The sequence below is a fragment of the Lethenteron reissneri genome, chromosome 69, assembly GCF_015708825.2.
Source record: "Lethenteron reissneri isolate LAM-NWPU_2019-01 chromosome 69, ASM1570882v1, whole genome shotgun sequence".
Taxonomy (NCBI): Eukaryota; Metazoa; Chordata; class Hyperoartia; order Petromyzontiformes; family Petromyzontidae; genus Lethenteron; species Lethenteron reissneri.
This window is the reverse complement of record NC_083847.1, coordinates 6,783,947-6,807,186: the sequence shown is the minus strand read 5'-3', so window position 1 is coordinate 6,807,186 and position 23,240 is coordinate 6,783,947. Positions and strand designations below refer to the sequence as shown.

The window sequence follows — 23,240 nt, the reverse complement described above, 5'->3', positions numbered from 1 at the left end:
AACTTTTCTTATTTCTTGTCCCCAGCGCCGCTCCGTTAGCGCGTGGGGACGTGTGGACACTCCGCTCTGCGAGAGTTCCGCATTCGACTACGCAACAACGGATACGGCAGCACAACTTTTTGGACATGTTTTATGAAATTCGCAGTGTGTTCCGAGTCTCGCACATTTCAAGAGATTTTCTTTTTTAGCCGAACGGGCGGCGGGTGTGGCAATCCGTAGGCCCCTCCCTGCCTCCCTCCCTCGGGTGTCGTATTCGCCACGGATGTAGCGCCTGAGCAAGTGGGAGAGCTTCCTTAGTTTGTTAACCGCCGCAGCCTCGTGATCTTTTTCGCAATCATGAGAGGCCGACCCACTGACTCTCCACCCCCCCCCCCTCGTTTAAAAACGCCCTGGCAAATGGCAAACGGAGCGACGGAGCCACGGAGCCGGGCCAGGTGACGAGAGGGAACGGTTCGTGGAAAGCGCGCGACGGTTTGGGCTTTTTTTGTTTTCGTTTGACCTACCGTGGCCTTCGCAAAATCGTCGGCACGGATCACGCACTTGATGGAGGGACACGCCGTGCACACGCTGCGCTCACGGACGGACGGACAAATCGTAATCGCCTGCTACATTCCCACCCAAGGAATTCTCGCCGAGTCTGGGTTCACCATTGGAACCTCATTTGCATGTAAAAATATGATAATTGGTTTTTTACCCTTCTATCTGGCAACAAAATTGACACCTTTTTTACAAGGAGTCATGATTGCATAGACCACAATATCTGCAGTCATAATGCAAACAAAAAACATAACTCTGATAATGTATGCACTGTCCTTGAAGTTGATTGGTCCACACCCGAGACAGCTTTCCTTAGAGCCTAGTCTCACATGGGAAAGTTGTCTTGGGTGTGGACCAATCAACTTCAAGGACAGTGCACATTATCAGAGTTATGTTTTTTGTTTGCATTATGACCGCAGGTATTGTGGTCTATGCAAACATGACTCCTTGTAAAAAAAGGTGTCAGTTTTGTTGCCAGAGTCTGGGTTCGGTCAATTTTATTAACGAGGAGGTTTTTGTTGTATCCGCACGGCGCGGAAGAAGTTTACGTACGTATCTTACGTACGATCAACCCAACCCTGGGCAAAGGCCGGCTTAGCTCCCAGCAACTCGCAACCCCACCTCCTACAACACCCGGCAAGCCACGGTGGTCCCCAACCCAAAGCACTGACTGAGGTCACAATCGCTCGTACGGTCACCTCTGGGGAGAGGAGGGGCCGATCGTTGAGAGTGATCTGGTCAGAGGCCTTGGGCCAAACGTTAAAGTCTCCCTCCGTCCGCTCCCCTCCCCCCAGACGAAATGGCTTTAACAAAGTGATCACCCGCTCTGCACTTGGGTCAGACAAATGCGCACGCGGTGATTCCTCAAATGCTTTCGGAAATGTTCAAGCACCGACGACTCTAGTGACACCCTCCAGCGGATGCTTCATCTGGCGTCGCATGACCACCGAACCCCCGGCAGGGACACGATTTCACACTTCTCTCTCTCGGGGGGCGGTGGATGGGGGGGGGGGCACACACAGCCGGTGCATTATCACTTAATGTTTTACTTCCGGAGAAGTGAACTTCTGTCCGCGAGTACGAACCTCTCAAGTTCCGTCACGAGGACGTGGCCATCGGCATTACTCTGCCGATGTGCGCGGGAAACTCGATTCACTTCACACGCACACACACGTACCCGCACACACACACGTACCCGTACACACACACACGTATCCGCACACACATGTACCCGCACACATAACCGCACACACACACGTACACGCACACACACGTGTGTGGGTGGGTGGGTGGGTCCCGTTCACCGCCGAATCTGGGAACACGCGAGTGGCTCGGCATTTAATTTTATATAATAATAATAGTTCAATTTGTAATGCGCGCAAATTTGCAGACGTAGTGGCCGCAACTCAGAGGCGCGGCCACTATAGATGAATGCGTAGCAGCAGTAGCAGCAGCAGCAGCAGCGCCGTTGTTTTTATAAAGACGTCGGTAGTCGCCGCAGAGAACCATAGCGGCACGACCGCCGGAAACTCTACGATTGCCGGCGCCAAAAACTGTGCCACACGCCCCTCCTCCCCCCCCCCCCCCCCGCATGGCCTTGTGGGAGCTTCGATGTACCGACAAAGTTACTTCGGTGTTTCTTATTTTAACTTTCGGTTCCGGAACAAACCGACGTTCGTACGTACTTTGACGTACGTCATCAGAACACGTGTAGCTACGGCAGCGCCACCACGTGGCCAACGAGCAGTTAGCAGTTGTTGACGCGAGCGGCACTGGAAACAAGTACGGACTGTGGGCCCACACCGGCCAGAGAGACACAATTGGCCGATGAGAGAATGGAGGCGGCTCCGAGCCAACTCTCCCCCCCCACCCCCCCAACTCGTGGCTTTCTTGAGAGGAGGACGAGGAGGAGGCGGTGGAGGAGAGGCCTGGCCGTGAGAAGCCTTGCCCTGCCCGATGGCCGGGACTTGCTTCGTCACCACCGCCTGCGCTTGAGCGCGTGGATGAGGATGAGGCTCGTGAAGGACGCTGCTGGGCACCTGGCAGGCGAAGTGCACGTTGGGGACTGCTACCAGAGGTGGTCGCCCTCCAAATAACGACGGGAGGGCGGAAGAGCAACGCTCATGACGGCGAGCGGAGCACCGGGGCGGTCACAACGCAGCCAGTCGGCGCGGTGGGGGGGGGGGGTGCAGCTGGTGGTACATCTGCCATTCGTCTCAGTCGGTCGACCCATGGCACTTGCTGGGTCTGTCCGTGATCTCCTGCCAGCGGGCCTCAAAGTGCACCTAGCCTGACACGAGCGTCGTGGTGACGTCGCCGCCACTTAGTGGCGAATGCCGGTTGTTGTGGTGTAGCCACCTCTGCGGTAGTGCAGTGGTTTGCGCTGCACAGCGCTACAAACCTGGCCACCTGAGTTGGATTCCCGCTCAAGGCCAACATTTGTGTCAAAAAATATGAACTGGTTCTGGGTCTCCCCGAGGTCGACTCAGCCTCAAATGAGTACCTGGTGTAGCGGTGTGTAGTAAACATCGCTAGCACTGGGGAGACAAAGGTGGCCGGGCGTGGTGCTGGCCACCCACCCCCTCTGTGTGTGCCATGTCGGCCTTCATAGGTGCTGCTGCTACTCCTCTAACAGCACTTACCCCAACCAGTCTGTTACAGGCTACACGGCGGGACCTTTGTCTTTATTTTTTCGTAAGCACCTTGAATATGAAGCACATGAAATCAACAACGGGTTAACGGCAGTAACCTGGGATAAGAGTAGATGTGGATAAAGCTTCAGCGCGGGCATTGGCGACACAATGACGCCTGAACGTTCAGAGAGAGATGGCTTAGGTGGTTTTTGGAGGTCACCGTACTGGACCGGCATCTCTGGGACCCTGGGTTCGAATCCAGGTTGCAGCCGCGTGCTCATGATCCAGACGGTGGTTTCTAATGTTGAAGGCAACGCATTCTCGCGGCCTGCCATCGCGAGTTTGATCAACCTGGAACAGATGCAGAACTTGAGACCCGAGCGCTACCAACGTCTGTGGCAGAGGCGTCGATCAATTTCCAATCTATTCCATTTCGTATTTATATAGCGCCATTTCCAGGGCGCTTTAAGATGAAATCCGACGGCGTTCAGTGAGGACGGTGATGGAATGGATGGACAGGGGCTGGGAATGGAGCTGATGTTGCAGGGGTAGGTAGGCCTCGGCAAGGCAAGGTAATTGTACCCTCTTTACCGGGTAAAAAGGTAAAGGTAAAAGTGTCGACATGCCAAGGGGTAAGGGTAAAGGGTAGGGTAAAAGGTAGGCTCGTTGCTTTTTACCTTCTTTTACCTTACCTGCTAAAGGGTAAAAGGTAGGGTAGAGTGATTGTATTGTAAGGTAAAAGGTAGGGTAAAGGTAGGCTCGTTGTTTTTACACTTTTACCTTACCTTGCCGAGGCCTAGGGGTAGGTAAGACAGAATAAGGTGGAATGTGATGGCGAGTTGAGGGTGCCTGACGGGTGCAGCGTGGATGAGAGGTAGTGGGGTATGGGAGTTGTGAAATGCGCGTGGATGAGGATCGGTGGAGGGTGGTCGGGACAGACGTCTGGTGGCCGGACAGTTGAGCCGATGGAGTAGCGTCACCGTAGGGCTGGGGGAGAGATGTGGCCAGACGTCGGAGCCGGGTCAGGAATTAGGGGCTCCGAGTGGGTTCAAGGCGGGCGAACGAACCAGTTGGGGTGGAGGCAGTGGAAGAGAAAACAAGAATGGAATGGACCTGAGCGCCGAGCGAAAGGTGGAACGCGCGAGGGTGAGAGTCTGACGTGGAGTGGGAATTTGTTCCATGGGGCAACGGGGCAAGAAGAGAGAAAAAACGAAAGCGAGACTGGGCACAAATGAAGCCGTGCTTGGAAAAGATTAGAAAGTTCGGCCTTCCAAATCAGACGTGGCCGCTCGACTACGTTCACACGGCGATTCTCAAATCGCGCTCGGACGTTGTTTGTGCCGGTCGACTGCCCACCCGGCAAGGTGGTGCGGGTCACACCGCTCCTGAAACAGAGTTGGCTTGAGCCATTAGTGACCCCGCAAACTGTCGCCCGACCTCAAACCCGAGTACGCGTTCACAAGGTCACAGAGCGCCAGCGTCTGTGACGCGGTCGCGACTTCCTCGCGTCACTGCGATGGGCAGATTCGACTCGTCGCGGGTCGGCGTTCCGGAAGATTCCACAGCACTGAGATGGCTCGACTGAAGATCACCGGTGACCTCTACAGGGTCACTGGTGACCTCTGCAAGATCGCCGGTGACCTCTGCAAGCTCGCCGGTGACCTCTACATGGTCACCGGTGACCTCTGCAAGCTCGCCGGTGACCTCTGCAAGATCGCCGGTGACTTCTACAAGCTCGCCGGTGACCCCTACAAGCTCGCCGGTGACCCCTACAAGATCGCCGGTGACCTCTATAAGATCACCAGTGACCTCTACAAGATTCATCCTCTAGAGGTCACGGACGACCGGAGCGCCGCAGCAATTAGTTTAGCCTCGATCACTCAAAAGCTGCCTTTGACAACATCGATCGCGAGATACGCATCGGGCGGCCAAGGTCAAAGTTCGGCTCTGTGGTGGATTGAGTCGTACCCCCCCCCCCCCCCCGTACGAGCGTGACCTCTGCCCGTGCCGAGTTGACTTACCGCAGGGGCGCGTCCACTGGCTCCACCATCGCCGTGGGATCAGTCCGGGCGATGAGGGAGGCACAGGTGCCGTGCACTTTAAAACGAACCCCCACATCCCGATAGAAAACCTCGTCTGCTTTGCACCCACAGGGTGGTGGTGTGGAGGCCTGGAGATGCTGGAGGTTTACACCACCACCACCACCGGCGGAGTCGTCGTGGTGATGTTGATGGTGGTGATTTTGTGTTCCACAGCTGCGGTTCTTTCAGCGTGGTGGCATTTCAGAGCGCTTCGTACGCACGCAACGCGTACGGTACGTGGACATTGGACTTCTTTCGTGCCGTACGTAGCCAACCGCGCTGATGGGAGGTGCGGGGGAATGACAACAAACTAAACGCAACAACAAGAAGCAGTTCTAGATCAATGCGATTGCCAATCTAGAGGATGAATCACAGCTCCCAGTCGCTTCCCAATATCGGAAGGCAGAGGCGTTCCAGACGGCCACACGCCATTGTAGCAGCGGTCAGCGCAGAGCGAAACGAGGCCACAGACCGGCGGAGAGAGAGGTCATGACCCCACGGTACAGTATATATCGTACAGTGTATAACGCACGTGGTGAGAACATCGCGATTATATTTCATGCGGTCGTTTGATTTCATCGTTTGTAATCTTCTATGTTTCTGACGGACACACACACAGAGCATCGTGTCGTCACCGAGACTAGTCGCAGTTCTAATAAATATCTCCCGTGACCCCAAGCCCAGGTGCTGTGCTTGGTCGATTTTGTGATAACCGCGGCGGCTAAAGGGCCGCCCATAAATGACGTCACCCACCTAGGGGGGGGGGGGGTGGGGGGTCAGACATTTGTGACGATGTGTGACGAGGGGGGGAGGGTTTGAGAATTGTTACGTCACATCAAAATGTGTAACTTTAAATAGATATAGACAACACGTTCTACTTAGTTAAATATACTTTTAATTAATGTTTTCTCCTACAACATTAGAGTGCAGCGCCACATTAAATACGCACTACAATGACAATAGTTTAAAGCGATTTGAAGCATGTTTTATTTTCAAAATGGAAATATGGTTTGGGGGGGGGGGGCTTAGATTTGTGACGTCATATTTGAGGTGTGGGTGGGTGGGTCTGACTTTGTGACGTCATTTATGGACGGCCCCTAAACTCGTGACGCCGTTGGCACCACGGCCAATCGGAATCCCCCGATCCTCGATACAGATTCTCCACCACAACGCGACCACATCGCCCCCGGCTCTTGCACGGCCTCCACGCGAGAGTCTTGGCCCGCATCTAGCTGCTTCGTTTGGGGGGGGGAATTCATGGTCTAGGGCCCCGCACGGTTTGGCTGCCCCATCTAGCTGCTCAATCGACTGAGGTGGGTGGGGGGCCGTCCACTCGAGGCTTGCCTCGCACATAGCTGCTCGGGGGTTATAGGTCAGAGTCCTGGCCTAGCGTCTTGGCTCGCATCTAGCTGCCCAATGGGGAAAGGGGGAGAATTCATAGTTCAGGGCCGCGCACGTGAGTCTTGGCTCGCATCTAGCTGCTCACTTTGCATTGGAGGGGGGTCGAGGGTGGGGTATTCATAGTTCAGGGCCCTGACCTAGAATTTTGGCTCGCATCTAGCTGCCTAACAGGAAAAGGGGGGGTATTCATAGTTCAGGCCACGCGAGTCTTGGTTCGCATCTAGCTGCCCAATGGGAAAAGTGGAGTATTCATAGTTCAGGGCCCCGCACGGGAGTCTTGGCTCGCATCTAGCTGCCCAATGAGAAAAGGAAGAGTGGTTATTCATAGTTCAGGGCCCTGCACGGGAGTCTTGGCTCGCATCTAGATGCTCGACACTAGAGGGGGGAGAGGGGCGGGGTTATTCATGTCTCAGGGCCCCCGCGTTCGCGTGACGTCACCGCTGTGATGAGCACTGACGCCGCCGAGTAGATGTGGAGGGTCACTCCAGGCTCCAGGTCGCTCCAGGCCGCTCCAGGCTCTCCAGGCTCTCCAGGCCGCTCCAGGCTCTCCAGGCTCTCCAGGCCGCTCCAGGCCGCTCCAGGCTCTCCAGGCCGCTCCAGGCTCTCCAGGCTCTCCAGGCTCTCCAGGCTCTCCAGGCTCTCCAGGCTCTCCAGGCCGCTCCAGGCCGCTCCAGGCCTCTCCAGGCTCTCCAGGCTCTCCAGGCTCTCCAGGCCTCTCCAGGCTCTCCAGGCCGCTCCAGGCCGCTCCAGGCCGCTCCAGGCTCTCCAGGCTCTCCAGGCTCTCCAGGCCGCTCCAGGCTCTCCAGGCCGCTCCAGGCCGCTCCAGGCCGCTCCAGGCCGCTCCAGGCCTCTCCAGGCTCTCCAGGCCGCTCCAGGCTCTCCAGGCCTCTCCAGGCTCTCCAGGCCGCTCCAGGCTCTCCAGGCCGCTCCAGGCTCTCCAGGCCGCTCCAGGCTCTCCAGGCTCTCCAGGCCGCTCCAGGCCGCTCCAGGCTCTCCAGGCTCTCCAGGCTCTCCAGGCCGCTCCAGGCCGCTCCAGGCTCTCCAGGCTCTCCAGGCTCTCCAGGCTCTCCAGGCCGCTCCAGGCCGCTCCAGGCTCTCCAGGCCGCTCCAGGCCGCTCCAGGCTCTCCAGGCTCTCCAGGCCGCTCCAGGCCGCTCCAGGCTCTCCAGGCTCTCCAGGCCTCTCCAGGCCGCTCCAGGCTCTCCAGGCTCTCCAGGCCGCTCCAGGCCGCTCCAGGCTCTCCAGGCTCTCCAGGCTCTCCAGGCCTCTCCAGGCTCTCCAGGCCGCTCCAGGCCGCTCCAGGCTCTCCAGGCTCTCCAGGCTCTCCAGGCCGCTCCAGGCTCTCCAGGCCGCTCCAGGCTCTCCAGGCCGCTCCAGGCTCTCCAGGCTCTCCAGGCCTCTCCAGGCTCTCCAGGCTCTCCAGGCTCTCCAGGCTCTCCAGGCCGCTCCAGGCCGCTCCAGGCCGCTCCAGGCTCTCCAGGCTCTCCAGGCCGCTCCAGGCCTCTCCAGGCCGCTCCAGGCTCTCCAGGCTCTCCAGGCTCTCCAGGCCTCTCCAGGCCTCTCCAGGCCGCTCCAGGCTCTCCAGGCCTCTCCAGGCCGCTCCAGGCTCTCCAGGCTCTCCAGGCTCTCCAGGCTCTCCAGGCTCTCCAGGCCTCTCCAGGCTCTCCAGGCTCTCCAGGCTCTCCAGGCTCTCCAGGCTCTCCAGGCCTCTCCAGGCCTCTCCAGGCCGCTCCAGGCTCTCCAGGCCTCTCCAGGCCGCTCCAGGCTCTCCAGGCCGCTCCAGGCTCTCCAGGCTCTCCAGGCCGCTCCAGGCTCTCCAGGCCTCTCCAAGGCTCTCCAGGCTCTCCAGGCCTCTCCAGGCTCTCCAGGCCTCTCCAGGCTCTCCAGGCCTCTCCAGGCTCTCCAGGCCTCTCCAGGCTCTCCAGGCTCTCCAGGCTCTCCAGGCTCTCCAGGCCTCTCCACTGCGGCGGGGACGAGGGGATGGAGGAGGAGGAGGGGAGTCTGAATGGACGAGGTGCCGCTCGCAGCCCCCACCCTCAACCCCCTCACCCCCCCCCACTACCCCCCCCCCTCTAACCCCCCCCCCCCCTCTAACCCCCACGTCTCGACCCCCCCCCTCATCCCCCCCCCCTCTCATCCCTCCCCTCTGACCCACACACACACCACACACACACCACACACACCACACCACACACACACCACACAAACACACCACATACACCACACACCACACCAACACACACACACCACACACACACACCACACACACCACACACACACACCACACACACACACACACCACACACCAACACACACACCACAACACACAAACCAACACACACCACACACACCACACACACACCAACACACACCACACCTCCACACTTAACAACAACAACAACCGCCATTCGCCACTAAGTGGCGGTGACGTCACCACGACGCTTGTGCCAGGCCAAGTGCACCTTGAGGCCACGTGAAGTGTCGAACGCCCACTGGCAGGAGGTCACGGGGCAGACCGAGCAGGTGCCACGGGTCGACTGACCGAGATGACCGAGATGACCGGCTGATGCACCACCTGTGCCCCCTACTGTGCCAACTTGCTGTGCTTTAGCCACCCGGCGCTCCGCTCGTTGTTGTGAGCGTCGCTCCTCCGCCCTCCGTTGTTGTTGGAGGGCGACTATGCTAATTTCTTTGATAGTGAATTGTCTTTGAGCTGTACGCCTTTCGGCGTCATCTGATCGAGCACCAATTGAGACGAGGCTCAAAAGAAAGCTGTCTCTGGTGTGGACCAATCAGTTTCAAGGGCAATGCATCATACGATCAGTGTGTTTTTTTTCGCATTTTGACTGCAAGTATTGTGGTTAATGATGTTACATGAATTCTCGTAAAAAGGTTTCAGTTCTGTTGCCAGAAAAAAGGGGAAAAACCCTATTATCATATTTTGGTACTGGCAAAGCAGGTCTAATGATGTGGGCTTGAATGGGGTCCTGGATGTACACCCACCAGCTAAATGGAAGAATGGCAGGTGCATTTCACAGATGACAAGGCGATGGTCAGTGGCAGATCAGCTCCACGGTAGGTTCTGGTGTTAAGGACATGGGCCCGCATCCGCTGATCCGTCACGATGTAATCCAGCAGATGTTCTTGCTTGGACCCGGCGTGCATCCATGATGTTGTGTGGATGCGCCGATCCTGGAACAGCGTGTTAGTAATTACAAGCCCATGAGCTCCACAAAAGTGTTGCAGCCACCTACCGTTGTTATTGAGCTGATCTGGCCCATGCCTCCCAATCACTCCAGACCAGGTGCCAGCATCATGACCAACTGAGGGATTTAAGTCACCCAACAAGATGACTCTGTCCCGAGTGGCCACCTTAGCCAGCACCTTTGACAGGAGGTCATAGAAGGCATCTAACTCATTGACCTTGCCTGCATCCCTCCACTGATGTTCATCTTCAGTGGGGGCATAAGTAACCACCACCACCACTCATCGCCTCTGGTTGATGGGAAGGCGAGCCCAAACTAGCCTGGGGCTTACAGCTTCCCACACCTCACCACCACACTCACACACTCCTTGCATTATTTTGTTCAGAAGAGCCACACCCTGTTGTTTGGCAGTCTCCTGCCCCGAGTGGAGGACTGTCCACCCCTCATGGTGGCAGGAGCCAGAGCCGGTCTACCGGACCTCCTGAATACCACAGAGATCCAGGCGGTACCAGTCCAGCTCCCGACAGAGGAGTGGCAGCCTCTCCTCCGCAGTGAGCGTTCGAACATTCCACGTGGCCACACGAAGTGGTTTTTCGCTGTTTCTGGAGGAACCCCGAGAATAGGAATTCAATCTCCTGGCTCCGCCAAATGGGACTTGGCCAGGAGACTTCATGGACGCCTGTCCCCCCGGGGCCTCTGGCACAAACTTCGGTTGATTTTTTTTCATGGTTTAGCGATAATGAATTGAAGGTGCAGAGGTTACCAGCCCCTCGTACCCGTTCAGAGCCCCTTTTGGCCGCTGTGGTGGCTACAATCGCCATGAGGGGAACGGCCAATCAGAATCGGCCCTCCCCCCATGGCACTACTCACCACAGCCAGACACACAGAAACCCACAGACACACAGAGACCCACCGACACCCAGGGGCCTCAAAGACATCCAGACCCACAGAGTCCTACAGACACCCAAACCCACAGAGATCCACAGACACCCAGACCCATTGACACCCACAGAGACCCACAGAGACCAACAGATTAGCACGATTTGCTATGTGCGGCGCGAAATAAGTTCAACATACAAACACATACATAGAGACTCACAGACACTCAGACCCATGGAGACCAACAGAGACCAATACAACCTCATAGAGAGACCCACAGACACCCACAGACACCCACAGACACCCAGACCCACGGAGACACCCATAGAGTCCCACAGAGACACACAGATCAGCACGGTTGGCTACGTACGGTACGGAAGAAGTTCAACATTCACAGAGTGCCTGAGACTTGAGCGTGAGCATGGTGCTGGCTGGTGAGTTGTGTATCTCTCACTCTCTCTGTATCTCTCTCTCTCTCTGTATCTCTCTCTGTCTCTCACTCTCTCTGTCTCTCACTCTCTCTGTCTCTCACTCTCTCTGTCTCTCTCTGTCTCTCACTCTCTCTGTCTCTCTCTGTCTCTCTATCTCTGTCTCTCTCTGTGGTTCCATCAGACGTGGTTGAGGCTCACCGTGGTGACTCAGGACTGAGAGGTGCCTCTTCCCGGAGCCCGGCCCAGGTGGAGGTTGCCTTGGAGGAGGACGACGACGACGCCGATGCCGACGACAGCGGCGACAACGACGATGACGACGACGATGATCAGAGCGGTGAGGCGGTCCCCGACTTTGCGTCTCGTTCACGACGCTCGGCTCAACGGCCAGGAGGAATCTCCGGCGACAAGAACGCCGCGTCCGTGAGCTCACGGCGAGTCCTCACGTCACGCGCGAGCAGCACTAGGAGATGATGCTGGCACTTGCGTTGAACTTCCATCGCACCGTACAAAGCCAACCGTGCTAATCTGTGGGTCTCTGTGGGTGTCTCTGTAGTGGTGATACGCGCTGGCAGTAGGGATCGTGTGGCAGCGCGTGGTGATTGGCTATGTAGTGGTGACACGCGCTGGCAGTAGGGATCGTGTGGCAGCGCGTGGTGATTGGCTATGTAGTGGTGACACGCGCTGGCAGTAGGGATCGTGTGGCAGCGCGTGGTGATTGGCTATGTAGTGGTGACACGCGCTGGCAGTAGGGATCGTGTGGCAGCGCGTGGTGATTGGCTATGTAGTGGTGACACGCGCTGGCAGTAGGGATCGTGTGGCAGCGCGTGGTGATTGGCTATGTAGTGGTGACACGCGCTGGCAGTAGGGATCGTGTGGCAGCGCGTGGTGATTGGCTATGTAGTGGTGACACGCGCTGGCAGTAAGGGATCGTGTGGCAGCGCCTGGTGATTGGCTATGTGGTGGTGACACGCGCTGGCAGTAAGGGATCGTGTGGCAGCGCCTGGTGATTGGCTATGTAGTGGTGACACGCGCTGGCAGTAGGGATCGTGTGGCAGCGCGTGGTGATTGGCTATGTAGTGGTGACACGCGCTGGCAGTAAGGGATCGTGTGGCAGCGCCTGGTGATTGGCTATGTGGTGGTGACACGCGCTGGCAGTAAGGGATCGTGTGGCAGCGCGTGGTGATTGGCTATGTAGTGGTGACACGCGCTGGCAGTAAGGGATCGTGTGGCAGCGCCTGGTGATTGGCTATGTGGTGGTGACACGCGCTGGCAGTAAGGGATCGTGTGGCAGCGCGTGGTGATTGGCTATGTAGTGGTGACACGCGCTGGCAGTAGGGATCGTGTGGCAGCGCCTGGTGATTGGCTATGTGGTGGTGACACGCGCTGGCAGTAAGGGATCGTGTGGCAGCACGTGGTGATTGGCTATGTAGTGGTGACACGCGCTGGCAGTAGGGATCGTGTGGCAGCGCGTGGTGATTGGCTATGTAGTGGTGACACGCGCTGGCAGTAGGGATCGTGTGGCAGCGCGTGGTGATTGGCTATGTAGTGGTGACACGCGCTGGCAGTAGGGATCGTGTGGCAGCGCGTGGTGATTGGCTATGTAGTGGTGACACGCGCTGGCAGTAGGGATCGTGTGGCAGCGCGTGGTGATTGGCTATGTAGTGGTGACACGCGCTGGCAGTAGGGATCGTGTGGCAGCGCGTGGTGATTGGCTATGTAGTGGTGACACGCGCTGGCAGTAAGGGATCGTGTGGCAGCGCCTGGTGATTGGCTATGTGGTGGTGACACGCGCTGGCAGTAAGGGATCGTGTGGCAGCGCCTGGTGATTGGCTATGTAGTGGTGACACGCGCTGGCAGTAGGGATCGTGTGGCAGCGCGTGGTGATTGGCTATGTAGTGGTGATACGCGCTGGCAGTAGGGATCGTGTGGCAGCGCGTGGTGATTGGCTATGTGGTGGTGACACGCGCTGGCAGTAAGGGATCGTGTGGCAGTGCCTGGTGATTGGCTATGTAGTGGTGACACGCGCTGGCAGTAGGGATCGTGTGGCAGCGCCTGGTGATTGGCTATGTAGTGGTGACACGCGCTGGCAGTAGGGATCGTGTGGCAGCGCCTGGTGATTGGCTATGTGGTGGTGACACGCGCTGGCAGTAAGGGATCGTGTGGCAGCGCGTGGTGATTGGCTATGTGGTGGTGACACGCGCTGGCAGTAAGGGATCGTGTGGCAGCGCCTGGTGATTGGCTATGTGGTGGTGACACGCGCTGGCAGTAAGGGATCGTGTGGCAGCGCGTGGTGATTGGCTATGTGGTGGTGACACGCGCTGGCAGTAAGGGATCATGTGGCAGCGCCTGGTGATTGGCTATGTAGTGGTGACACGCGCTGGCAGTAAGGGATCGTGTGGCAGCGCGTGGTGATTGGCTATGTAGTGGTGACACGCGCTGGCAGTAGGGATCGTGTGACAGCGCGTGGTGATTGGCTATGTAGTGGTGACACGCGCTGGCAAAAGGGATCGTGTGGCAGCGCCTGGTGATTGGCTATGTAGTGGTGACACGCGCTGGCAGTAAGGGATCGTGTGGCAGCGCGTGGTGATTGGCTATGTAGTGGTGACACGCGCTGGCAGTAGGGATCGTGTGGCAGCGCGTGGTGATTGGCTATGTAGTGGTGACACGCGCTGGCAGTAGGGATTGTGTGGCAGCGCGTGGTGATTGGCTATGTAGTGGTGACACGCGCTGGCAGTAAGGGATCGTGTGGCAGCGCCTGGTGATTGGCTATGTAGTGGTGACACGCGCTGGCAGTAAGGGATCGTGTGGCAGCGCGTGGTGATTGGCTATGTAGTGGTGACACGCGCTGGCAGTAAGGGATCGTGTGGCAGCGCGTGGTGATTGGCTATGTAGTGGTGACACGCGCTGGCAGTAAGGGATCGTGTGGCAGCGCCTGGTGATTGGCTTTGTGGTGGTGACACGCGCTGGCAGTAAGGGATCGTGTGGCAGCGCGTGGTGATTGGCTATGTAGTGGTGACACGCGCTGGCAGTAAGGGATCGTGTGGCAGCGCGTGGTGATTGGCTATGTAGTGGTGACACGCGCTGGCAGTAAGGGATCGTGTGGCAGCGCGTGGTGATTGGCTATGTAGTGGTGACACGCGCTGGCAGTAGGGATCGTGTGGCAGCGCGTGGTGATTGGCTATGTAGTGGTGACACGCGCTGGCAGTAGGGATCGTGTGGCAGCGCGTGGTGATTGGCTATGTAGTGGTGACACGCGCTGGCAGTAGGGATCGTGTGGCAGCGCGTGGTGATTGGCTATGTAGTGGTGACACGCGCTGGCAGTAGGGATCGTGTGGCAGCGCGTGGTGATTGGCTATGTGGTGGTGACACGCGCTGGCAGTAGCGATCGTGTGGCAGCGCGTGGTGATTGGCTATGTAGTGGTGACACGCGCTGGCAGTAAGGGATCGTGTGGCAGCGCCTGGTGATTGGCTTTGTGGTGGTGACACGCGCTGGCAGTAAGGGATCGTGTGACAGCGCCTGGTGATTGGCTATGTAGTGGTGACACGCGCTGGCAGTAAGGGATCGTGTGGCAGCGCGTGGTGATTGGCTATGTAGTGGTGACACGCGCTGGCAGTAAGGGATCGTGTGGCAGCGCCTGGTGATTGGCTTTGTGGTGGTGACACGCGCTGGCAGTAAGGGATCGTGTGGCAGCGCCTAGTGATTGGCTATGTGGTGGTGACACGCGCTGGCAGTAAGGGATCGTGTGGCAGCGCCTGGTGATTGGCTATGTAGTGGTGACACGCGCTGGCAGTAAGGGATCGTGTGGCAGCGCGTGGTGATTGGCTATGTAGTGGTGACACGCGCTGGCAGTAGGGATCGTGTGGCAGCGCGTGGTGATTGGCTATGTAGTGGTGACACGCGCTGGCAGTAGGGATCGTGTGGCAGCGCGTGGTGATTGGCTATGTGGTGGTGACACGCGCTGGCAGTAGGGATCGTGTGGCAGCGCGTGGTGATTGGCTATGTAGTGGTGATACGCGCTGGCAGTAAGGGATCGTGTGGCAGCGCCTGGTGATTGGCTATGTAGTGGTGACACGCGCTGGCAGTAGGGATCGTGTGGCAGCGCGTGGTGATTGGCTATGTAGTGGTGACACGCGCTGGCAGTAGGGATCGTGTGGCAGCGCGTGGTGATTGGCTATGTAGTGGTGACACGCGCTGGCAGTAAGGGATCGTGTGGCAGCACGTGGTGATTGGCTATGTGGTGGTGACACGCGCTGGCAGTAAGGGATCGTGTGGCAGCGCCTGGTGATTGGCTATGTGGTGGTGACACGCGCTGGCAGTAAGGGATCGTGTGGCAGCGCGTGGTGATTGGCTATGTAGTGGTGACACGCGCTGGCAGTAGGGATCGTGTGGCAGCGCGTGGTGATTGGCTATGTGGTGGTGATACGCGCTGGCAGTAAGGGATCGTGTGGCAGCGCCTGGTGATTGGCTATGTGGTGGTGACACGCGCTGGCAGTAAGGGATCGTGTGGCAGCGCGGGGTGATTGGCTATGTAGTGGTGACACGCGCTGGCAGTAAGGGATCATGTGGCAGCGCGTGGTGATTGGTCACCTCGAGTGGGTGCTCACATCGCGGTCCACATAGGCTCCGCCCCCTCGGGAGCGGAGGGCTATGAAAGGCGATGCGCGCGGGTGCTCGGGGAGTTGGTAACCAGTGAAGACGGAAGACGGAGGAGGAAGAGATAGGGCCCTGAGACCCCTAGCCCCGCTGTCCTTGTAAGGGCCGGGACCCTGTGTGGCTCAGAGGCGGGACCTTGGGACCCGCGGCCGGACGTCCGTGTGAGGGCCGGGCTGCGGGACCCAGTGGTCGTGACCCATACCCCAGCCGGGGTGGGTCTGTGAGTTCCCCTGGAAGCTACGGGGTCGGAGAGCCCGTGTGTGTGTAGCCGGGTGGAACGCGTAGCGTGAGATGTAGTTGTCCACACGTGTTATTGTGGCTAAAGAAAGTGTTAATAAAGTGTGCTACCCGTCAAGTGGTCTCCCGCCGTAATTTACTATATTACATCTCTATGGGTCTGGGTGTCTGTGGGTCTCTGTGGGTGTCTATGGGTCTGGGTGTCTGTGGGTCTCTGTGGGTGTCTCTATGGGTCTGGGTGTCTGTGGGTCTCTGTGGGTGTCTCTATGGGTCTGGGTGTCTGTGGGTCTCTGTGGGTGTCTCTATGGGTCTGGGTGTCTGTGGGTCTCTGTGGGTGTCTCTATGGGTCTGGGTGTCTGTGGGTCTCTGTGGGTGTCTCTATGGGTCTGGGTGTCTGTGGGTCTCTGTGGGTGTCTCTATGGGTCTGGGTGTCTGTGGGTCTCTATGGGTGTCTCTATGGGTGTCTTTATGGGTCTGGGTGTCTGTGGGTCTCTGTGTGTGTGTGTACGTTGAACGTCACGGAGCCAATCGCGCTAATCGGAGGTGCGGGGGAATGACAACAAACTGAACACAACAACAACGACAACAACAAGAAGCAGTTCTAAAGAATTTAGTTTGTCAATATAGACCATGATGATAGAAAAGTGGCGAAGCTCCCAGTGGCTCCGGGAACAGTCGTCATCGTCATAATCGTCATCGTTATAATCGTCATCGTTATAATCGTCATCGTTATAATCGTCATCGTTATAATCGGCGTTGTTCTGACCGACATCGCAGATGCCGGGAGGCCGCCGGGCCTGGCGCTCCGGGGGGCCGCGTCCGGCCAGGCGCCCAGCCAGGCATCCAGCCAGGCCTCCAGCCAGGGGACCAGCCAGGGGACTAGCCAGGCGTTCAGCCAGGCGTTCAGCCAGGCGTCCAGCCAGGCGCCCAGCCAGGCGCCCAGCCAGGCGCCCAGCCAGGCGTCCAGTGGGTGTCGCCGCTCGCCCCTGCGAGCTCGCCCCTCCGCGGCGAGGAGACGCCACCACGACTCCTCCTGCTCCTCCTCGTCGTCGTCGTCATCGTGGTTCGCCAGCGGCGATGTGGACTTGGTGTGCGAGGAGTGTGGGATGTGCTTCGGGGATCCCCTCTTCTTCGACCGGCACCGGCGGCTGCACAGGCGATCGGGGAGCGGCACGGAGCCGCCGCCGACACCGCCCGGTGACGGTGACGGTGGCGGCCGCCCCCTGGGAGACGGAGCTGCTCCCATCGGAGTCTCCCAAGCGGAGCAGAATTCCAGGGGGCCTGCCGGGAACGAGCCGGAGCCACCGCTGCTACCGCCGCCGCTGCTGCCGCATCGTCGGCATCGGCATTGTCGGCATCGTGATCCTCGTCATCGGTGTGACCCCTGCCGCCGCCGCCGCCAGCAGCAGCGGCAGCAGCAGCAGCAGCAGCTGCAGCGGGCGACGGTGGAGTGGCTGTGGCAGTGCAACGAGTGCAAGTGCGGATTCCCCACCATCGCCGTGCTCAAGCGACACCTGCGGGCGCACGACGAAGACGACGCCACCGGCACCGGCACCGTGCGGGGCGAGCCGGCGCAGCAGCAGGCGCACTTCACCATGATCGCCTACGCCGGACACGGGCGCCTGCGGACGCCGGCGCCGGGGGTCGGCACGGACGCGGGGACGGGGGCGGCGGCGCGGGGACAGGGGCCGGGCGGTGGCGGTGGTGGTGTCGGTGGTGGTGGTGGTGGCGGTGGAGCGAGAGACGGAGGGCCATCGGCCCTGGTGAAGCTGGAGGGCGTGGAAGGGGAGGACCGAGGTACGCTGGTGGTAACGCCGGGAGTAACGCCGGGGGTGTACTGTGGGTACGCTGGTGGTGACACCGGGGGTGTACTGTGGGTACGCTGGTGGTAACGGCAGGGGTGTACTGTGGGTACGCTGGTGGTAACGCCGGGGGTGTACTGTAGGTACGCTGGTGGTAACGCCGGGAGTGTACTGTGGGTACGCTGGTGGTAACGCCGGGGGTGTACTGTGGGTACGCTGGTGGTAACGCCGGGAGTGTACTGTGGGTACGCTGGTGGTAACTCCGGGGTGTACTGTGGGTACGCTGGTGGTAACACCGGGAGTGTACCGTGGGTACGCTGGTGGTAACGCCGGGGGTGTACCGTGGGTACGCTGGTGGTAACGCCGGGGGTAACGCCGGGAGTGTACTGTGGGTACGCTGGTGGTAACGCCAGGAGTGTACTGTGGGTACGCTGGTGGTAACACTGTGGGTGTACTGTGGGTACGCTGGTGGTAACACCGGGGGCGGTGACGGGGCGTGTCTAACGGCTACCCCTCATACCCCCCCACCCCCCTACCTCCTGCGTGCCCCCCCCCCAGCCCAGGGGCACCCCTCGGAGACAGGGCCCCCCCCCCCAGGGGGAACGGGGGAGGGGTCGGTGGTGGGGGCCGGCTGGGGCCCACAGCCGGCGCCGGCAGTCAGCAAGATCGGTGAGACCCACTCTGCTCTGCTCTGTGCTTCTTTCGGCAAAGTCACGTGGGTAGAAATAAAATGATGTAAAACAAAACAAACCACGACGTTTCGATGGCAACGCAGGCGATCCTCATCGGCAAGACAAACGCTGGAGTGGGCGAGAGAGCTGCCGTGGCAAGAGGTTATATAGGTAGGAAAGGTGGGGGGGGGGCAAGGGGGGAGAAAGGGGGGTAGGGGAATGGGGGGGGCTGCGTGAGCGCGAGGGGGAGAAGAAGTGAGGCTGGGTGGGGCTAGTAGTGGGACACGGCGGGGAAAGTGACTCGGAAAAATCTACCAGTACCCAGCGGACAAGATGAAAACAACTACAACAGTGAAGGCTTTATCTTCTTGGTTCTTTCGGTAAAGTCACGTAGAATGGAAACAATAAAAATAGACAGACCTGGTCGTGAGAATTATTTTATTATGTTTTATGGTCTTCACCTGATGACCGCTGCTTGCGTTGTGGCCGAAACGTCGTGAGAATTATTTTATTATGTTTTATTTTATTATTTTTATTGTTTCCATTCTACGTGACTTTACAGAACGAACCAAGAAGATGAATCCCTGCAGTCACGAAAGCTTTACATCGAAAAGTGAAGGCTTTACCTGGTTAATAACATCCTTCCAATGATTGCTCAACTTGTATCCATCCTCTCGGTTCAAGTTATATTTCTATATCTGGATGGTTTCATGAACAAACCTTTGATGGTAGCCCGAAGGTTTGCAGAGCACCTTGGTCTCGGAAAAGTCAATATCACGCGAGCCCGCAGCGTTGTAGCAGTGGTCAGCCGCGGCAGAGGTGTTGGTTCTGCCGTGTTGTAGATCTGCTTTGTGTTCGCGGACACGGTCCGAGGCGTGTTGTTTCGTATCCTCAATGCGACTGCTACCGCAGGTGCCCCTCAGTTTGTAGACTCCAGGGTACTGCAAGTCAAGAATGACCCCCTTCACGGACGGGATTAGATCACGGATTGTGTTTCCTGTCTTGATCTGAAACGTCGTGTTTTCTTTTACTCTATAATTTTTTCAATCTACGTGACTTTACCGAAAGAACCAGGGATTCATCTTCTTGGTTCTTTCGGTAAAGTCACGTAGAAGGGAAGTAATAAAATAATACAAATAAAACATAATAAAATAATTCTCACGACGTTTCGGCCACAACGCAAGCAGCCGTCCTCAGGTGAAAACCAGGTCTGTCGGGGAGACAGCGTCTGAATGAAACAGCACACGAGCTTGGAGCATATATATAAGCTGGGTTGGGAGGGGGGGAAAGGGCGCTTCGACAAAAGAATTTGCATATCAAGAGGAATTTAGCATATTTATGGGAAATGCAGGAATGTGATTAGTACTACATATGCCCGTGCATTATGCAGGATTAGCAGCATCAAAGGGAGGGGATATGGGAAATGCAGGTATGTGATTAGTACTACTTATGCCCGTGCATTATGCAGGCTTAGCAGCATCAAAGGGAGGGGATATGGGAAATGCAGGTATGTGATTAGTACTACTTGTGCCCGTGCATTATGCAGAACCAGGGAGTTTGTGTCTACCGTATTTAATTCTCCAAACCGGCCGATCCCCGGGTCCCGCCGGCAGGCAGGCGACCGATGACGCTGCCCCAGTGCCTGCAGATCATCGCGCTGCTGGACCGCCGGTGGTCGCAGGACTCCATCGCCCGGCTCTTCGGCACGTCGCAGTCTCGCATCTCCCGCATCAACTGCAGCCGCCGCCTCATCCTTGACGCAGCCCGGGAGAAGGGGGGGGGCACCGGGGGGGGAGACTCCACCGCCGCCACCACCGCCGCCACCACCGCCGCCATCACCACCGCCACCACCACCACCGCCACCACCGCCACCACCGCCATCACGGCGGCGAGGGACGGCACCGGCAGCCGCTACGCCTGCGCCCGCTGCGGCTCGGCCTTCTTCACGCCGGCCGAGCTGGGCCAGCACCAGCGTGGCGGCGGCGGCAGCTGCGGCGACATGTGGCAGTGGCGCTGCGACTCGTGCGGCGAGCGCTTTGTGCTGCTGGCGCACCTCAAGGACCACCAGCACGCCCGCCACGGCGCTCGCCAGCGTGGGGCCCGGGGAGGCCGCGAGGGTCGGGCGGCCGAGCCGGTGCCGGCGCCGCAGTACACGCTCGTCTCTAACTTCGGGCCACCGCGGTGGGGGGGCGGCGCTGGCGGCCTCGGGGCGCCGGCGGTGGTGGGGGGCGAGGGGGACACGGCCGGAGAGCGGTGGCAGCGGCAAGAGGGGAAGGAGGAGGAGGGGGGGGAGGAGGAGATGTCTACAGACAGCTCCTCCACCCCGAGCGGCGTGCTCACAGAGAGGGGATCCGGCAAAGTGAAGGAGGAGGGTCCCTCCATGCGGACGACGGTGGCGGTGAAGGTGGAGCGCCAGGATGACGGTTACGGTGAGTCCCCGTCTCGCGCCACGGTGGCTACGAGATGTTAACTACCTCGCCTGGTGTGCAGGAGGTCGTGGGTGCCATCCCGACCCTGACGCCACGGTGGGTAGGAGATGTTGACTACCTCGCCTGGTGTGCAGGAGGTCGGGAGGGACAGACGGACGGAGCAGTGTTGGTGGTAGTGAAGGTGGAGGTGGTGGTGGAGGTTTTATTGTCGCGTTTGCGTCGTGGGCGTCTGTCTGGCTGCTGCTGCTGGTGGTGCTGCTACTGCTGCTACTGCTGATGGTGCTGATGGTGCTACTGCTGCTACTACTTCTACTGCTGATGGTGCTACTGCTGCTACTACTTCTACTGCTGCTACTGCTGCCGCTATAGACGTGGGAGAGGCAGAGGCGATGGCGGCGCTGGGTGGCGACGGTGGCCTCCCGGTGAAGGAGGAGGAGGTGATGGGGGAGGTGGTGAAGGAGGAGGAGGTGGTGAAGGAGGAGGAGGTGGTGAAGGAGGAGGTGATGGGGGAGGAGGAGGTGGTGAAGGAGGAGGTGAAGGAGGAGGTGATGGGGGAGGAGGAGGTGGTGGAGGAGCAGCAGCAGAGGCCTGCGGAGGTGGTAGTGGAGTTGGAGGACACGAGGAAAGGTGAGTCCAGCTCCCACAGAGCCTGTGCCCCCCCCCCCTCCCACGTCCATAGCAGCAGCAGCAGCAGTAGTGGCAGCAGTAGCAGCAGCAGCAGTAGTAGTAGCAGCAGCAGCAGTAGTAGCAGCAGTAGTAGCAGTAGTAGCAGCAGCAGCAGCAGTAGTAGCAGCAGTAGTAGCAGCAGCAGCAGTAGTAGCAGCAGTAGTAGCAGTAGTAGCAGCAGCAGCAGTAGCAGCAGTAGTAGCAGCAGCAGCAGCAGTAGTAGCAACAGTAGCAGCAGTAGTAGCAGCAGTAGCAGCAGCAGTAGTAGTAGCAGTAGCAGCAGCAGCAGTAGTAGCAGCAGTAGAAGTAGCAGCAGTAGAAGTAGCAGCAGCAGCAGTAGTAGCAGCAGCAGTAGAAGTAGCAGCAGCAGCAGCAGTAGTAGCAGTAGTAGCAGTAGTAGTAGCAGTAGCAGCAGCAGTAGCAGCAGCAGTAGTAGCAGCAGTAGTAGTAGCAGCAGCAGTAACAGCAGTAGCAGCAGCGACACAGGCACATCCAGACGGCCGCCACATCCACAGGCTGTGCCAGGCTCAACTTAAGAGAAAACGTTCAAGTCGGGGTTCTTGCTACCAATGTTTAGACTTTTACACTTTCCTTAGGCACCGAGTGTCGTACAGCCGGAACATCGCCCCCCTCGGCGTGCCGCCCCCCCCCCCCAGGCGCCGGCAAGGGCCGCCACGCTTGCCCCGACTGCGGCCGCCGCTTCGGCAGCCGTTCGAACCTCGCCAAGCACCGGCGTTCGCACGGCGACCGGCGTTCGTTCCGGTGCGGCGGCGGCGGCGACGGCGACGCCACCGCGACACCTCGCCGCTGAGCTCATCGACACGGAGCGACGTGAAGCATCGTCGCGTTATCGGCGGCAGCGGCTTGTGGCGAAGCCTTCGGACAAAGACGGCATCGTCGCGCGGCGCTTTCAGATTGCGCTGCTTTTGCGGCCGTCTGGAACGCGCTCTTCCTTCCGATGTGAGGAAGCCATTGGGAGCTGTGCACTCTAGAGTCTTCACCTGGATTGACAAACTCATCTCTTCAGCACTTGTTGTCGTGTTTAGTTTGTTGACACCCACATAGACCCACAGAGACCCACAGAGACTCACAGAGACACACAGAGACCCATAGAGACCCATAGAGACCCATAGAGACCCACAGAGACCCACAGAGACCCACAGAGACACACAGAGACACACAGAGACACACAGAGACCCATAGAGACCCACAGAGACCTACATAGACCCACAGAGACTCACAGAGACACACAGAGACACACAGAGACACACAGAGACACACAGAGACCCACAGAGACCCATAGAGACCCACAGAGACACACAGAGACACACAGATTAGCAAGGTTGGCTACGTACGGCGGTGCGAAAGCAGCTCAACGGACATCTTGAAATTCACAGCCACAGCCACAGCAGCAAGGAGATCCTAGATTTGAAGCTTTCGTGACTGCAAGGATTCATACTCTTAGTTCTTTCGGTAAAGTCACGTAGGTAAAAGTTGAAATTAAAATTAATAAAAAATAAAAACAATAAAATCACGACGTTTCGGAGGCAACACAAGCGTCCGTCTTCAGGTGAAACTGTCACAGCAAAAAATCTGTATCAAGTGAAGAGAAGT

The 23,240-nt window shown here is 58.4% G+C and overlaps 1 protein-coding gene across 1 annotated transcript; it reads left to right on the top strand.

Moving 5' to 3' along the window:
• The first annotated feature begins 8,555 nt into the window (after positions 1 to 8,555).
• LOC133360465 (sal-like protein 2) lies at positions 8,556 to 23,236 on the top strand. Its single transcript, XM_061579190.1, has 7 exons — positions 8,556 to 8,665; positions 11,349 to 11,501; positions 16,836 to 17,855; positions 18,419 to 18,529; positions 20,145 to 20,960; positions 21,330 to 21,587; positions 22,283 to 23,236. The coding sequence occupies exons 1-7, from the start codon at positions 8,632 to 8,634 to the stop codon at positions 22,435 to 22,437; spliced, it is 2,547 nt and encodes an 848-aa protein (XP_061435174.1). The 5' UTR covers positions 8,556 to 8,631; the 3' UTR covers positions 22,438 to 23,236.
• The last annotated feature ends 4 nt before the right edge of the window (positions 23,237 to 23,240 follow it).

Bases quoted from the DNA above. Each gene is read 5' to 3' on its own strand.
- LOC133360465 (XM_061579190.1), top strand. From the start codon at position 8,632: ATGGAGGAGGAGGAGGGGAGTCTGAATGGACGAG. The intron at 8,666-11,348 runs GTGCCGCTCGCA...TGGTTCCATCAG, and splicing joins GGGGAGTCTGAATGGACGAG to ACGTGGTTGAGGCTCACCGT. The intron at 21,588-22,282 runs GTGAGTCCAGCT...CCCCCCCCCCAG, and splicing joins GTTGGAGGACACGAGGAAAG to GCGCCGGCAAGGGCCGCCAC.